At 42.6% G+C, this 16,855-nt stretch overlaps 1 protein-coding gene across 1 annotated transcript in view; it reads right to left on the minus strand.

Moving 5' to 3' along the window:
* The window catches only part of ADAMTS2 (ADAM metallopeptidase with thrombospondin type 1 motif 2), a 169,808-nt gene that overhangs the window by 12,386 nt on the left and 140,567 nt on the right, over positions 1–16,855 (minus strand). The window contains exons 9-15 of the mRNA XM_031506005.3: positions 16,603–16,735; positions 15,037–15,150; positions 7,870–8,015; positions 6,293–6,468; positions 2,321–2,454; positions 1,388–1,511; positions 701–781 (exon numbers count right to left, since the gene is read on the minus strand). Coding sequence (XP_031361865.2) covers positions 701–781; positions 1,388–1,511; positions 2,321–2,454; positions 6,293–6,468; positions 7,870–8,015; positions 15,037–15,150; positions 16,603–16,735 — 908 coding nt within the window. The remainder of the gene's footprint in view (positions 1–700; positions 782–1,387; positions 1,512–2,320; positions 2,455–6,292; positions 6,469–7,869; positions 8,016–15,036; positions 15,151–16,602; positions 16,736–16,855) is intronic.

Consider the following 16,855-nt stretch of genomic DNA (forward strand, 5'->3'; position numbering starts at 1 on the left):
CCCTCCTTGTTAGAAGAAGCAGGGACTATTTGTTATGTAACACCAGGTTTTAACTCCACTCTCTCTCTGGCAGCTACTTGAGCATCCTGCTCCCTCGGCAGTGGCCAAGACAACGAGCCAGCTGTCCATGTGCACAGCACTCCCCTCACCCCAACAGAACTTTGAACAAGGACTGCTCTACTTCCAATTAATAGCAGCCTACTAGTTACTGCTTCCCATTGATTACAAGGCCTGGGGAGGAGTGGATTTCCATTGCCTCCTAAACTGCTGGATTGATTTGGCAGCCTCGTGTCCGTAGTGTTAGCAGTGGGGCAGAATCTGGAGCAGATCTGGATATAGCTGGGAAATGAGGGTGAGAAGCACAAAAGATGCACACAAACACCATAGAATGGTTTGGGTTGAAAAGGACTTTGAAGATCATCTATTTCCAAAGATAATGCACTGCACCCCATGAAGTAACTCAGTGCCTCTTCCAGGTGCTTTCACACATGCACATACCAACACAGAGATCTGGCTGGGACACCCTGGAATACAGCACAGAGAAATCAAACAAGGTTCCTAATCTAACATACTTAGACAAAGTACATGGTGTGGGTGGGTAATGGGTAAACAAATGTATAAACACATTGTCAGCCTCCAGAGACAAAAATAAATACCAGAACAAATATTCTGACTGAAAATGTTCCTACTTGTTACTTACCAAGATGATGAGTGGTGGCATCTGTTTCCTGTATAAGTAAATGTCTTGCACCAGCAGGAATTTCAAACATCTTAACATACCCTATATTGAGATATTTGAAAAGATAGTTATGGATTAATATGGCATAAAGAGGGCGGGGTTTTAGGTTTTTAAATACATTTTATTTTCTGAAAGCAGGGTGTATTAAACAAGATGAAGTGAATCCAGCACTATTCCCATTCCCATTTCTGTGCCAGGTGATGGAACAAAACAGGGAAAAGGGCTTTGGGTCAGAAGAAAGATGCCTGAAGTATCACCAACAGGCTTGGCTTCAGACTAAAATGGGTTTGAGTGCCATATGCAGCCACAGAGGCCACACAACCTCCTGCCTGACAGTGCCTGATCATTGCAGCACTGCAGTGACAGAGCAGTGGCTGACATCAGCACCTCAAATCCACAGCTCTCCAACAAGGAGCAGGGAAGTCCTCTCCCATGCATGCACAGGCCTCAGTATCAGCAGCTTTAACTGCTCGCTGGACAGAAGTCTTATTTTCAAATTACAAACACATCTGGAAGCAAGTCGATTGTTTATTGGAATTAATGATGCTGCAAATGATTTGTAATTGTCCTGGTACTTTCCACAAATCATAAGAGACCAAGAAAAAATACCCTGAATTCCACAGGACAATCCACACTGGATGTACTGACCTTGCTTTTTTGGTACTCTTGAAAATGTTCTTTTCACCACTTTGCAGTGGGAATTATCTCCTCCACAGACACCACACTTATCTTCCTGCTTCGTAGAACCTATGACCCTGTCACACCCAACTTTCTGTGCACAAAAGAGAGAAACAGTCATTCTTATTTATCCACTTTTCAATTCAAATGAGCCTTCACTTTACATATCAACCCCCAGAGTCTGCTTCAGCAAAGCAGCACACCTCATAGTATTCTCCTGGAAGACCAACACCTAAACAGATTTTAATAATTCCGGTTCCTATAATAGCTGTTAACTGGCTGATTATATTTTCATATTATGCTTCACAGTGGTTCTCTTACTGAAGGAAAGCAGCATGGTTAAGGAAAAGCTCTTAAGCCTCAGCTTATCTTGAGACAGATACTTAAATTACAGGAGAACCTAGGTATCTATACAGGGATAAGCACCTCCCACCAGTGTTTTGCTAGTCAGATACTAATTCGTTTGAAAGATGACCTGCAGCAGATCCCAACTTAGAGGAACTGTCATTGATTTTTTAAAAATAGCATGATCAAATACCAAGAGAATGCACATCAGCCATACTCTAACACCACTTTCCTTGAAAGCTGTTGTGCATTCCTATTTCATTGTACATTCCACCCCCACTAAACCTCAGCAGGGAGAGCTTTCCTTGAAAGTTAATTGTAATAGTTAATCTTAAAATGCTGCATGAAATATTACTTATGTAGGTAGGTGCTTTTGGAATCGAGTCACATGCATGGCAACTGTGAATATCACACATAATATTATGACAATAATCCTAATGAAATCTCCTTATTGCACAAAGTGTTGTTATACTTAGTCATGCTCAGAGAGAAACGCTCAGGGTACAGTTTGAATTGTTTTCACAATGCTGAGCTCTGCAGAAGCCCCCAGACACTCACGAGGCAGTCCCCCCTCACACAGATGCTGTAAGCATCCTTGTAGGAGCAGCGGGTCCCGTCGTGCACCATCCTTTTCATGTACACCACATCCCCTGTCTCCTTGGATTCACAGTACAGGTGGCACCTCTCCTTGGCTGAAAAACAAAACCACCCAAATTGTGCAAGTTCAGCTCTTAGTTTAGTTGCTGACAACATTGTGAGCAGCTCTTTCAGTAATGTTGGCTCTCCCTTCTTCCTTGCACACATCACAGAGCCCAACGTGGTACCCATAAATCATTGATGCTTATCCCCTTTGAAAGATTCTGTGATTTCTTGGAAAATGCTGAATCATAAAGCATCCATGTGTCACCATTAGGAGACAGGCTTAAAATAACAGATTGTTGACTTTGAGGGGAGATCTATTTAATTCTTTGCAGATGATACAACCCAGCAGACCTCTCTTCAGTTGCATGACTACCTGTGAGAGATGCTGGTTTCTCTTGCACTGCACTTAAATTGAAAAAAAGCCAAATTAATTTTCCTATTAAAAGCAGCTGTTTGACACTAAGTGAACCTGGCATCCAAAATTTCTTCAGAGACAGCTGGGTCATAGCATTTCATCCTAACCACAAAGTTAATTTTCCCTCATGGTTGTACTTGTATTTATGATAATTTAAACCATTAAACAAGATGAGATGTCAAAAAGATTCAGACAAAAAGCATTTTTTTGCTGCTAACACATGCACAAACAGCCAGACAAGTGGTATTTTCTCTAATCTGTTCCGAAGAGCTAAGAACAAAAAATAAAGCTGAAAATGACTAGTCAGTGGCTGAATAAAGTTGTATTCCACTAGTGTATGTCATTTTATCCATTTCTCTTGCTGTCCTCAGCCCAATAATAGGATTCACTATGCTTTCCTTGGCACTGAAGAGCAGATGGCCTTTCTGCTAGATGAAACAAATAGAGATTCTGCTATTATAACAAGATTAAAATTTCGAATGCTTTTCCCACCATTTAAAACAATAACAACCTTTCCATTATAGCAGTTGAACTGAAATAGATCTTCACAGGCCCTTTGCGTTCTTCCCCTGTACCGTTCCACCGCCTCTGCCCTCGTTTTGTAAAGTCCTTGTTATTGCTGTTGATGTCCTCAAGGCCACTGGGTATTGGCACATCAGAGACCTTTGCTACTGCTCCCAAACCATGCAGAGAAGCCATGCTGAAAATCCAGGGTCTAGTCTATTAAATCAGGTAATTTTTTTGGTGCAAATTCTTAATCGGAGACTATTAAGATCACAATAATTACAGACTGAATGCATCTATTAGAAACATTAAGGTGTGCACAGGATAGATGTATACACAGGTTAGATGTGTACACAGCACCCCTGGGTATGCAGGCACCCCCACCCCACACATACCACACATTCACTGCACGTGATTAATGAAAATATCAGCAGGTCTGACTAGGTGCCAACAACTCTGTACAAGGGTTTTATTTTAGAGATGGTTCTGCTCCCACTGCTCCACGGAACAGTAAATGTGGAAGTGCTATTAAATTAGACCCTGGACATGGTAGATGTGCAGGAGCATGGATGTGATGGTGTGCCTGTTCAGTCCCTGCTCTCTTAGTCCTTCTCATTTAACTGAGGCTGGGAGCTCAGTCACTGAGCTGGGCTCATTTAACTGGGGCTGGGCAGAGTCACTCCCTGCTGCCCTGGCAGATGCACAGTGCAGGAGCCTGTGAGCATGGCAGGGTGAGGACCTGGGGGCTCAGTGGGACTGGAACAGGAGACAACCATGGCACAACGGGGCATGGGGATGCTCAAGGACATGCTGAGGTGTGCCCCAGCTCAGTGGCTTTTCTCTGCCCACAGCATGAGGCACTCCTGTCTGTTCTTGTGCCCTGCACAATGTGTCAGACACATCCAGCAGAGCTGCCTGTGAAGTGTATGGATTTATGTCACTTCTGAGCCACAACTGCATTATCCTCACAAGTATGTCACTGATATGCCTTATCATTACAAAAGGGAGTTTTGAACAGATTAGAGTTCAAGCATAAGCTTGTCTCTGGCCTTATTTTCACACAAAACCTATTCCCTCTAATAACCCTGAACAGGTAAATGTAACTCTCAAGGTATCTGCAGTTATACCATAGTTATATTGGAAACCAGCAGTGCCCAGGGATCAGTGCTCAGACATCAATGAGCTGGTTTCTGACCCAGAAGCCATTGAATTTAATTGAAAAAAATCTGATTTGTTTCACTGGTCTTTGCAACAGACTGCTCCAAAGGCTAAAGCATAAGCAAAGGTCCTGCAGGCCACAGTCTTCATCCCTTCACCCTGTGCCAGCAAAGCTATTTCATGAAATTAAGCTGTGAGGCTGTGTCTGTGCCTTTGAAAATCCCAGACTGACAGACTGACCAAGATGGCATGAAAAGAATGAGGGAACTCTGAGAACTGTTTGGAAAGAAAGTCAGGCAAATTAATTATAAGGAATTTGCTATTAATTTCTGGCAGAGTATCCTCTCGCTGGAATGCAAAATGATTCACCCAAAGTGACCCTTCTCCTCCCAGTGATGGCAGCTGGGCTGAGGACGGGGCAAGTGCTCAGAACCTGCCCCTTGCCAGGCCAACCCTGCCCTCAAGAATTTGTCCTTCAAGGTGTAAGGGTTCAAAAACAGTGAGCATCTCACACTGCTCATTCAACAAGCTGAGACTCATTGCCCTCTGCCTCTTTGTTTGGTAAAACCTCTCAGTGTGTTTCTGGCAAGAGCAGACATGGCCCAAAGCAACCAGCTGCACTTGCATTGACAGTTAAGCTGAGGCATTAACAGGAACAGGAACATTTTTGTTTTAGGAGGTGATCTCTGTCAACCTTGCTGGTTTGAGAACCAGCACCCATTCAATCCAACAGCTGCCTCCAACAGTGCCAGCAGCATTTGGAGGAAGACACTGGAACAAACTGGAAACTTTTCTCAGAATATTCTCCCTGTTCCTCCTACACTGCAACTTGGGGACTTCCAAAATCATGACTGGAACTTGGTGTTTAATGGCTCTTAATGGACTGTAGAGCTGTCAAGAATTTTTCAAAATAATTTCTAAAACTTTCTGGCATCAGCAACCTTCTGTGACAGTGAATTTCAAGATAATTAGATGCTTTGTACTAAGCCGTTCCTCTTATTTGTTTTAAATCTGCCACCTGATAATTTTATTTGCTGTTCCCAGGCTCATGTTATGAGAAACTCAGCAATCATTCCACGTTCAGTCTCTTTGGACCACTCACAACTCTGTAACTCTATCTTTTTAGTCTACATCCTTGCTTTTCCAGGGTGAAAAGTCCCGGTTTATCCAAACTCTCCTCATCCAGAAGTCATTATTTATGTTTGCTTTATTCTGGCCTGAGTTCAGCTGTGGGTTTTTAGCAGCCTGGGCAGCAGTGAGATGGGCACAACTTGAGGTGTATTGGCTGAGTATTTAAAGTGCAAGCACAACGTGCAGGTACACAGGGGCAGGTCAGTGCTCTCCATCTCTCCCTTCACAGTCACTGAACTGATCTTTTCCTAAAGCAATTCCCAGCCTTTCTGTTCAGAGTCTACCATCCACACACACACACACACCAGGTTTTACCCCCATATCCATTACTGGCACTCATTAACACCAAACTTCCTTTGCCTTCTTGTGTTACTTCTTGTGTCACAAGGTCTTTCTGCAGTGCTCAGAGTGGCCATCCTCCCATGCAAAACCATTCCCTTTTACCTCATGGTAAATCCATTTAACAGCTGGCATTGGGGAACAGTGCCCAAAGTTTTTTGAAAATCCAAGTGCATTGTATAAATTGAGTTACTCCTACACTGATACTCACTGATCCCTCCAAACACCTCCTAACAGATTTAGGAGGCATGATTTCCCGGGAAGAAGTTTTACTCCTCCCCATATAATTTTTGTTTATATTTGCAACTGATTTTAGTTTTGACAGGAGAGGGGCTGCTCACCATCAACATGTTCATAGGGGAGCCAGTGGTGTTTGGTGTTCTGGTACTCAAAGTAGGGGTCCCACTGCCGGCACTGCTCCTCTCTGAAATCCTCCAGGTCCTTGGGACAGTCCTGGGTGTTGCACAGCTGGAACTCGTAGCTCGGCCCCACACACGTGCGGCCTCCGTTGGCAGGACTGTGACAGACAGAGAAACCCATGGTTAGTTTTTGCTATTATTTCACTAATCAAGTGTCTATTAAATCTTTTGAGGAGCAGTTTGTTTCCCAGTCATGTCAGTAGGCACTTGATGAAGCCAGAGCTGTATTTCTGGTATGTAAAATACATATTTCCTTTCAAAACTTGCTGTCACTATTTAGCTGTTAAAAAGCAACTTCTGCAAGTAGAGATTCAAACGACTTGATAAAGGCAAGAAAAGCCATTTTCTTGGTGTAGCCAGGAAAGGAAAGCACAGCAGAACTCATTCACATTCACCCCTAATGCAGCAGCAAAGGCAGAACAGCCCAGCTCAGTGTGTGCCCCCAGGCAGATGTGCACCAGGTCCCTGGCAGATCTGGCAACACAAAGCTCAGGACCTGCAGCTGGGTTTTCATCCTCTTCCAGGAAACACAGAAAACGTTTTCAATAGCACGTTAGGCTTTCCCTACATGCAAATAGGTTTTACAACTAAAGCTGTGCCCATGATTATAAAGGTCACTTCTCTGTTGCCAAAGTAATAAAGGCTGAAAAGAGAACTGGCAAATATTTTCTTAACAGAACAATTTCCATTGGAAAATGCTGCTTCATAAAACTCAATTTAAAAGAAAAACAAATCAATGATAAGATGATTTTTAATATTAGCCAAGTTCAATTGCTTTATCAGCAAAGGAAGACATTCAATGTTAAAAATACACTGTCTGTTAAAATCATTTAATCCCAATAATTGTTTTAGTCCTTGCTGTTAGGATTTTGACATTTTATGATACCACATTAAGATAGCCATAATTACATATTTCCTATCATATGTATATACCAATTTTTATTAACTATACTTTGCTCCCACTGTTACTGAAATTGAATCATTCTACACTATCTAGATGACCCATATGTAAGTTATTAAAGCAAGACAATTCAAAATTCCTAAAATTAACTCTGATCTCAGAAGCTTTGTTCCAACTGAATGAAAACTGGAATAAAAACAGTTTGAAAATATTTTAAGACCTTCTTGTTGAAATATCCTAAAAGGTGGATTAAAGAAAAATTTTTAAAAGGTTTAAAAAAAATCCAGTAAATCACTTATTTCATACTCGTATTTTAAAACAAGTTCTGTAAAACCCTAAACTTTTACTTATGCTTCACATAGCACTGTATTAGCCCTTGTAACTGCATAACCAGTTTAATAGATGGATAAACTGAGAAATAAAGATGATTCATGACTTGCTAAGGGTGCCAAAAGTAGAATTTCTGACAACTTATGCTATAGGTCAGATTTAACAAGCACCACTCAGCATCCTTTCCTGCACTGCTGCACTGGCCATTCCCTGAGGATCCTCCCCGTGCAGGCTCTGTGGAACCCCCCATCAGTGGGGTGTCACTTACTGTGGGTTGTCACACTGCCGGGTCCTGTACTTCACCCCGGTGCCACACGTGCGGGAACAAGAGCCAAACTTGCTCCATGCCCCCCAGTGTCCATCCTGCTTCAGGATGTCTGGTGTGAGCCAGATGCAGTGACCTTTAAAGCAATGCTGAAAGAGAGAATCAGATGTCAGAATGATTAGATGATTAACTTATATCAGACGAGAAGCTGTTGTACCACACATCTTAATTTTTGGCACAAGTTCTGGATTTTTTTCACCTCTCCAGTAGAAAGTAGAGGGACTTGCTGTCAGATTGTGCCAATGATCCCAAACTCACTCAGATTTTATAACCTTACATGTCAGTATGCACATGTGTGCATGCAGGTTTCAAGTCTACCTAGTTTGTTAAACTGTTCTCAGTGTTACATTTCCTTATCACCTGTCTGCAGCAGGGATATCATTTAAGGGAAATGGCAGAATCCCAAATCTTGGAGGCTAACAGTAACATCCTGCCTCCACTATTGCCTGCAGCCTCTCCAGGCAGCACTGTCGGGAGCTCTGGCCACAGCACCATCCTGCCCAGCTGCTCCCAAATCCACACACATATTCCTATAATAAATGCGATCAGCAAAGTCATGGAATTAAGGCAAGCTCACATTGTAGACATTCCTGCTATTAATTAAAATCTTTTGCAGTGTCTCTGTGGAGATCTCATGGTAAACCTGACCAAAAAGCCAGGTGGTATTCCTTAGGGACAACTCTGAACAGTCCTACAGCTGCAGAGTTCATCATGCTCTACCACGCTTTCTCCTTGCTTTTACCTGGTTTGTAGTACAGTCATTCTACAGCAGTTGAATTTACTACATTCCCCAAACTATTAAGGGATTTATTTTATTTCTTTAAGAGCCTTCATAGCTCTAGTACTGATCATCTCTACTGTTATGTCCTGTTAAAGAAACCTGTCAATGCTTTTCCACCAATTTCTCCAGTCCCTAATAATGGAGTTTTTTCTCAGCTGAAGTCACAAAGAATTCTTCTCAAGGATCACAAGATTCTGGCCCCTTTCAGTACTATTTCTGCTTTCATAAAAGTCTACTGATGAAGTGTGGGTGCTGGAAAATATATTCCAGCAAACAAGCGACTTTGCATGGAACTGTCACAGTTTGTCTGCGTTAACGGTTACTGCTGGGATGAGAGCTCTGGCTCAGGAGCACAGATGGCTGCAACAACAAGTGAAATCAGTCACTTACTTTCCTTAACATTCAAGTCAACAACAACATTTTACACAGCTTAACAAGCCCTGGAACGCAGGAATTTGGCAGGCTGCACAAGACAAGCATATGGCTAAATGCATGCTGCCAGCAAAAACAAAATCAGAAGATATATAACAGGAGAGTGTTCTTGAGCATAGAGCGATTAGTGATCTGGAAGGCAAATCTAAAAGTGAAGGATAATCATTAATAATGCTGAATTTCAAGAGAGAATCATTAGAATGGTGACAAGGCACAGCTTACTGATTCAGTAATCTGCTCAGTGGCTGGCTCCTTATTCATGCAATTTATTTTGGGGCTGATTTGGTTGGACAAGGAGTAGAAGAGAGAGTAGAAATTAGGTTTCAACTATTTTTTTTCATTTCCATGACTTCAGATATTCAAAGTCAAAACCTATTGAAATAGATGAGTTACCACCAAGCCAATTATACCAATCTTGCTCCAGAGCTGTAATAGGCAGATTTTTCTTAGATGTTAGACAGAACAAGAGATAATTCAGCAAAGCATAAAAGAAATACAAAATGCTAATATGTCCTTTGCTTTTTTTGGTTTAGAAGCTCAGGGCTGTACCCTTCAGGGACTGTTTACATATGGGTTTAGTAGGGTTTGTTTGAACAAACAGTTTGAGTCGTGGGGCCCTGCGCTGCCAGGGGACCATTCAGCGATGCGGGGGAAGCTGGCAGTGTTTCAGCTTGTCAATAAACATTTCAGCTGGGCTCAGAAGCAGATGTGAAGTGACAGCTCCTGATCTGTGCTTACTCACACATCTTTTTATCAGGCTGCTGCATCTCTCAGGTGTAAGTTCCACAGCAGTGATCAAATCCATTTCAGGAGCCATTTAGCCTATGTTCATTATGTGATGATCCAGAATCCAGTACTTGGACTCGTGGAGGAGAGGCAAAGACATGTGATGACACGGTGTTTCCCAGCCTCTTTTTCCTGTTTTAGTCAGGAATAGCAGGATGTAGGTTTGCAACAACCTCTAATTATCCCCCCTCTCTGACATTGAGACTGGTCCCTGAACTGGAAGGCAAACATGGAATAGTGTTATTGACTTTGCTGTGTAAAGAGAAGAGCAACACTGATTTTTAGTGGAGAAGCTGGTCAGATGCTGATTGTTGGGAAGCTGAGGCAGAGCTATTAGGAGAAAAGCATTTGTGTAAAATGAGTCATCCCCAGCTCTGCCTTTTTTTGTGGATTAAAAGACAGGAGCCTACAGAAAACAAAATTATTCACTAATGAATCTTACTTCGTGCAGATCCTTGCAAGAAAATGCATGATAAGGTAAAACCAGAGACAGAGCAATCTCCAGTGTAATAAAGAAAGTTAAAGCCAACCCTCCCTATTGCTACTACATTAACCGCATAATGAGGTGGAAAAGAGCCAATTTCAAGCACTATTCCCTTCATAAACAGGGGGTTTCACTTAAAGAATGAAGCATATTAAAGCAATTCTTTTTTAAAATGAGAAAAAAATGGGTAAATGCAAATTGTTTTCTTAGTTGAAGATGACTTCTTGCAGTCTTGCCTATTTTTCTGGCAACCAGGGCAGTCCAAAACAAGTGCAATTTCCAGGACAGGGAGCTTGAATTTCTTGCAGTAAAACATTCCACTGCTGTTTTCAACAGTTCTTTGAAACAACTGCTGTGGACGCCAAAAAAAAGAGCCAGTGTGTTCCTGTGGGCTTAACACATCTGCAAGTCAATTTTCCAAGAAAAGGCTTGAAGATTTTCTGTGGGTATCTGTAACTATTTTATATTGGGCAGCAATGGGCACCTCTCTGATCTCCTCACTTGATGCTCCAGGACCTACCAAGTAACCCCTCACATGCACCAAGGCTGGGGGTGCTCAGTTCTCCTCACTCTCCTGGGGTCCCATCAGGAGGGGATCACTGATTTATTTGTATTCCCTGTCACACACAGGCTGGCCCACTCTGCTCCATCTGTTTAAAATAATTAGTTGCAAGGGATGAACTAGAAGTTCCAGCACTGAGGACTACTCTGAGGCAGTAAAAGTTTCTTCAGTGGAGAAGCAAGAAGAAGAATTCTCCGTTTCTGTGGTGACTAACACAGCACACACTCAACCATCTGTCTCCTGTCTCCAAGAGAAGCTGAGGTCAGCTTTCTCAGTGGGAAATTAACTGCATTGCTTTGATTACACAGTGTTTTCAGAAAATTTTTTGCTTGATCCATCTTTCTACTAAAAAATATCTATTTATTTCAATATTTAATCATTCCCTTCCTTTCCTGACAGAGTAAAAAATCATTCCAAGTTTTACTCAGATCATGTCATTAGCACAGTGCGAGCAAAGAGAAGACCTGCTAGATTTGTGCTGGATCCTTGGCACAGAAGCCAAATCCAAGAGCAACATCAGCTTGGTTGGCAGGGGCAGCTACCAGGCTCTTAACCTCTCTCCAAGAAAAGAAAAAAAGGAGGCTCAGGTGCTGCAAACCTTGATGTTAGTCACTGCAGCAAGCAGATGGACCCAAACATGTGATCTCCCTGCATGACTGACTCTGGGTTTTATTTCTACCCTGTGGAGAGCAGTTAGCTACTTCAGCCGACATAAATGTCTCCCTAGAAGAGTAATATTTTTTAAAAATGGAATAACAAAAACTGATGATAGATTTCTGAAGTTTGCATGGATTCAGAAGCCTGAGGCTAATGGTACAGCTGACAGAATTGTATACAAGTAAATAAATTATCAGCTGACAGTATATGTTTTCTTTCAATCTACAGAATGCCAGGCAGAGTTAAGCTTTGCACAGTTATGTCTTGCCTGCATGGTTTTCTATAGCAATTTATGGAGTGTCTGTGACTCCACAGTAAGACTCTGAACCTCCATGTGCTTAACTTTACACACCGGAGTTATTTCATGGAAGGTAATGTGACCATTGCAAGTGGCTGCACCATCAAAGCCTTACAAAACTGATAGAAACCTCCCTCTTGCTGTTGAAAACTCAATCTGATTTTAAAAAAGCAAGCTAGGAGCAGTATAAATTGTTCTATTTCCTTCATGATTCTGTCAAAATAGTAGTTTTCTTTTCTGACTGGGAAGGTCCCAGGAGAATGTGTTATTTTTTTTATCTTTAAACCCAGAAAATTATTAGTTTGCTGCCAATTAACATAACGGCTGCTCAGTATCTCCATTTGCACAAAAAGGCTTATTAAGAAGTTTTCAAAATGGTAGAACCTCACTCTTTGGCAACTTAGTTCAAATAACCACAGGCACAGAAGAGTTTACAAACATTCACATAAATATATATACTTATCTGTACACATACATACACATGTATATACAGCATTAGCTTCCCTTTCAAAGGGTCGTGTCTGGGACATCCAGGACACAGCCTGGGCATGCAGACACATGCCCCTTAACATCCTGCCTGCCAAAAATATGCTACAGATTTCCCATTTCCCACATGGCTGTTCTTGCCCCTTGACCATCAGTTAGAAAGGAGGCAGCTGGACTGGATTCTCCTCACTGGCATCTTGCTGGATTTGGGATCAGTTGTCAGTCAGGTGAACACCAGCCCCAGGTGAGAACATCTACACCCCACACACCACGTTGGCCTCCCCAGCACCACTTTCATTTCTGGCATCTCGTCCCCTCAGCTGCAGCAAAGCCAGGATGTTTCTGTGACACATCAGCAGTGTTGTGATTGGTTTGAGCTTAAAATAGGCCCTGGGAATTAGTGGTATGAAATCATGAAAACTGCAAGTCCCCAAAGTGGGAAACAAATGAATCTTTCTCAATCAACATCTTTAATTGCTTATGTTTCTGTACTTTTCTTTTCTGGCATGATTCCAAAGAAAATAGGAGCTCATGTTTGAAATTGTTTTCTATTTTTCTCAAGTGCTGATGAGGTATCCTGGGAGATGTACCTGAAAGGAAGCTGCCCCACAGCAACTGAGTCCCAGCTGTGGGCAATAAATGCATTTTACAGCCCCATGTATTCAGGCAAGAGCCTCTGGTATTGCTCTAGTTGGGAAGAGAGTGAACAAGGGAAGGCAAAATCAAGGGCAGGGATGGAAAGGAAAGGAACAGATGTAAAAGCATTGATCTGATGTACCTGTATTAAAAACACCAATATCTAATAAATACACTGGTCAAATGCTCATCTCAGATACATAAAGTCAGGTATATAACCTCCAGAACTCCCACTATTAAAAAAAAAAAAACAACAACAAAGAAAACAACAACATTTATTTCAGACTGCTGAGCCTTATCTAATAAAATGGTTTTCATTTTATATCATTTTCTCAGGTTCTTCTTCTGGAAGGTGGCAGTAAGTTTATTTATCAAAAAACTGGGACAGCTCCCTTGAGAATAAAACAGTCAGAGTCCTATCATCTACTGAAACTTCAGAATGCACACACACTCTCTTGCATCTCTGCAGAGCTCAAAAGCCTGGCTGTCTGCACAGCTTGCTGAAGCCTTGGATCCCAAGTTCCAGTCCAAAGAAAATTTTTACAGCTGAGTTGCATAATATCCTGACAAACTGTTTATAATGGAAGCACTGACAGATCCTTAACTGTAGGGTTACAAATTCCTTTTTTCTCCTCATTTCTGTTCAAATAATAATATGAATGAATAGCTCAGGGAAGAGGGTGATGCAACAAAATGGAATATAACTTTTTTTTTTGAAGATGATTTCTTGCAGTCTCGCCATGGGGATCATGAATATCTTTAATATAAAAATCACGATAAATAAAAGTGTATCCAAATAAATTGTCAAAAATTTTAGGTCTAAAAACCTAAATTTTTTTTTTTTTAATAAGAGACAAAGCTTTTGTAACAGGAATAACTTAAAGAAGAGAAAACCAGAAGGGAGTGGTTTGAATAGAGCGTGACTTGCTGGGGAATTAATTTAACATAACTTTTTCATAAAAAAAGACTTTTTAAACCATAACAGCAGCTGCTAATATGGTTCATTTATTGCATAAATGATGTAATACACTAGGTTGTGAAAAAACCTTTCCAAGTAGCGACATCTTCCTCTCCCCCTCAGTCACTGCATCCAAAGCCTAGGGAAGCCAGATTTTTCTCATCAGACTTCAAAGGATTCTGAGTTCAGACCCACTGTGAGCAGAGCATGATCCCCACAGAGGATCCCCGGGGCTGGGAGCAGCTCTGGCACGGTGGCTGCATGGCCAGAGTTCCCTGAGCCTTTGCCACCCCACACATACCTCCACCACTCCTCCTGCCTCCCTGGGCTCCCATCAAACGTGCAAATCCACCTCCACAGAGCTGCCCTTCTCTGCTCACAGTCCCTCTGTGCTCACATGTGGGTTCTCTCTGGCTGGCACTCAGCCCCCACATCCATCCCTCCCCTCTGGGAAGCTCCGGTGGCCGTGGCTGGGCTTGTTTCTCCAGCTCATGCTGCTCTCTGCACGGGGGAGGCCAGGCAGCACCACGGCAACAGCGCCGGTCCAAGCACAACACCCTGACCTCAAAAGGGTCATAGGAGAGTGGAAATTTCCCCATTTTTGGCTTTGCCACAGAGACTTGCGTGGGGGAGATACCACCATGAGCTGCCTGAGGACGGGGTTTAATGGTCCCAGAGTGGCCATGCAGGACACGCCAGCCCTCACCCCATGTCCTCTCCTCACACTCCTCCAAATCACAGAATATTCTGAGTTGGATGGAACTCACAAGGATCATCAAGTCCAACTCTTGAGTGAATGGCCCCTACAGGGATCAGACCCATGTGCTATTATCACTGTGCTCCAACCAGCTGAGCTAATGCTCAGCACTTCACTTGCACTCAGGAGTTTGCCCCACATCTTAACAAACCTCAGGTCCTCCAGACAGGTTCTTCTCTTGCTCCTCTGAATTTTGAGGGGAACATCCCCATCTGCACACAAACACACGTGAACACACACAAGCATGTGCATACACAGGGCACCAGCTCTCACCTTCCCTGGTGCGCACATGGTCCCGTCCAGCGGAGGCCCTTTCTTTGTTTTGCAGAAATAGGGGTTCTCGGGGTGGCTACACCACAGCTGCTTGCAGGGATCAAATGTGCGGAACTGGAACACACAGAAAAACATCAGAGTGGATGATGCTTTGAGAGAGATCCCACTGGAAACTGCAACAGAAGCTGAAGACGGGAGAGTTCCTTTCCTAGGTATAAAATGCCAGCTGTTAGCGTTGATCCCTGAGGAGCACCGTGATGTCTGTGGATTGAATATTTGAGCATACAGAATAATGACTCTGAGGTGAGATCCCATCTGCATGCGATGGAATAAAGTTATACAAGTGACCAACCAGCTTCCTCAGGCAGTGAAACACACACTGACTTTTCTTATAGCTTCTCCAAATGGGGCTGCTTCATTTGGCAAAACAAAGCAAGAAATCCTTGTGCACCCATGGCAGATGGAAATGAGCTGCTCAGACTTTAGCTCAGCTGTTGTAATCCCATTCTTAGGGGGATGGAAATTTGAGATCAGGTCCCCAATCCAATGAATAAATCAGCATTTTATCTACAATGCAAAGACTTCTATAGGAGAGGATGGGAACCACCCACCACAAAACATATTAAATCATGATGTCTGGACATGCTCTTGGCTATTCTGAACAAAGAAGAATAGAAAGCCTCCATCTCCCATGCTTTGGAGGATGGCTATAAGAAAAGATTCTCTTTGGCTGGGACATTCTTCCAAGGCAGCATCAGAGGGAATTGTGTAAAGACACAACACTACAGCTCATACTGTAAAGGTTCTCATCCATTATCTAGGGACACCACTCGGCACATATATTCCTGCAGATGGGAATGAAAGCAGAAATGTTACATCTCAACAGCTGCCAGCAGCTGAAAACATCTCTTTCCATTTAATATTTAGTTCTACTTGAGGAGCTGAAGGTGGGAGACACAGCCCTGCTGCAGAAGACTCTATTTTCTGAGGCCAGTCCACTGAGAATAGCACTAATCTTGCCTTGCTTTACACTTAGACTTTGCCTTTTGTTTTCCTCATACACGAGAGCCAACCATGTCATCAAGAGCCCTTACAAGCTGCTTTACTTGCTGTGAGGCCTATTTTCCCTCACAAGGTATCTAAATGTATCATACTTTCCATAAAATTGGATCATAAAAGCATGTTGCCCTGTGCTAGCACTATGAGATATGGCAGCAAATCCATCTCCTTCCACATCCGGGTGGGAGTTTTGTAGCAAAATAACCAGCTGCCATCAAGAGGAGGCTCAATAACACAGCAAGTTTGTTTGCTTGACAACTGCAGATATTTATGAAACTATACAATAATTACTTCTGTAACTCCAGTAAAAAAAAAAAAAAAAAAAAAAAAAAGAGATATTTCAAATAACATATATGTCAACATTCAGTTGTTAATCCTTGCTTACAGATAAGAAGGCACAACATCTTTCCTTGTGGGCTTCACTACCCTGTCTCTATTAAGGATGTTTCAGAGACACTTAGACCCCTCCTGGATGAGAAATAGCAGAAGCTAAAGTTAAGTACTCACAGCTGTGCACATCATGTATCCCAGCCCGAAGTCAAATCGGCACTGCTCATTCATGGAGTAGTGAATCCCTGGCAGCTGTGGAAGGGAAGGCCAGTCGTGCTCGAAGGGATCATCCCGCAGACAATCGTAGGAACTGCAACAGGCAAAAATTACAGGAACAGATGGGGCTGTGAGTCTTACACAGTGTTTGTGGTTTCATTGCCTTTTTGTTCCAAACAAAATAGAGCCTACAATTTCTCAGATGCTGGTCCTG

Source organism: Lonchura striata, chromosome 13, assembly GCF_050655825.1.
Source record: "Lonchura striata isolate lonStrDom1 chromosome 13, ASM5065582v1, whole genome shotgun sequence".
Classification (NCBI taxonomy): Eukaryota; Metazoa; Chordata; class Aves; order Passeriformes; family Estrildidae; genus Lonchura; species Lonchura striata.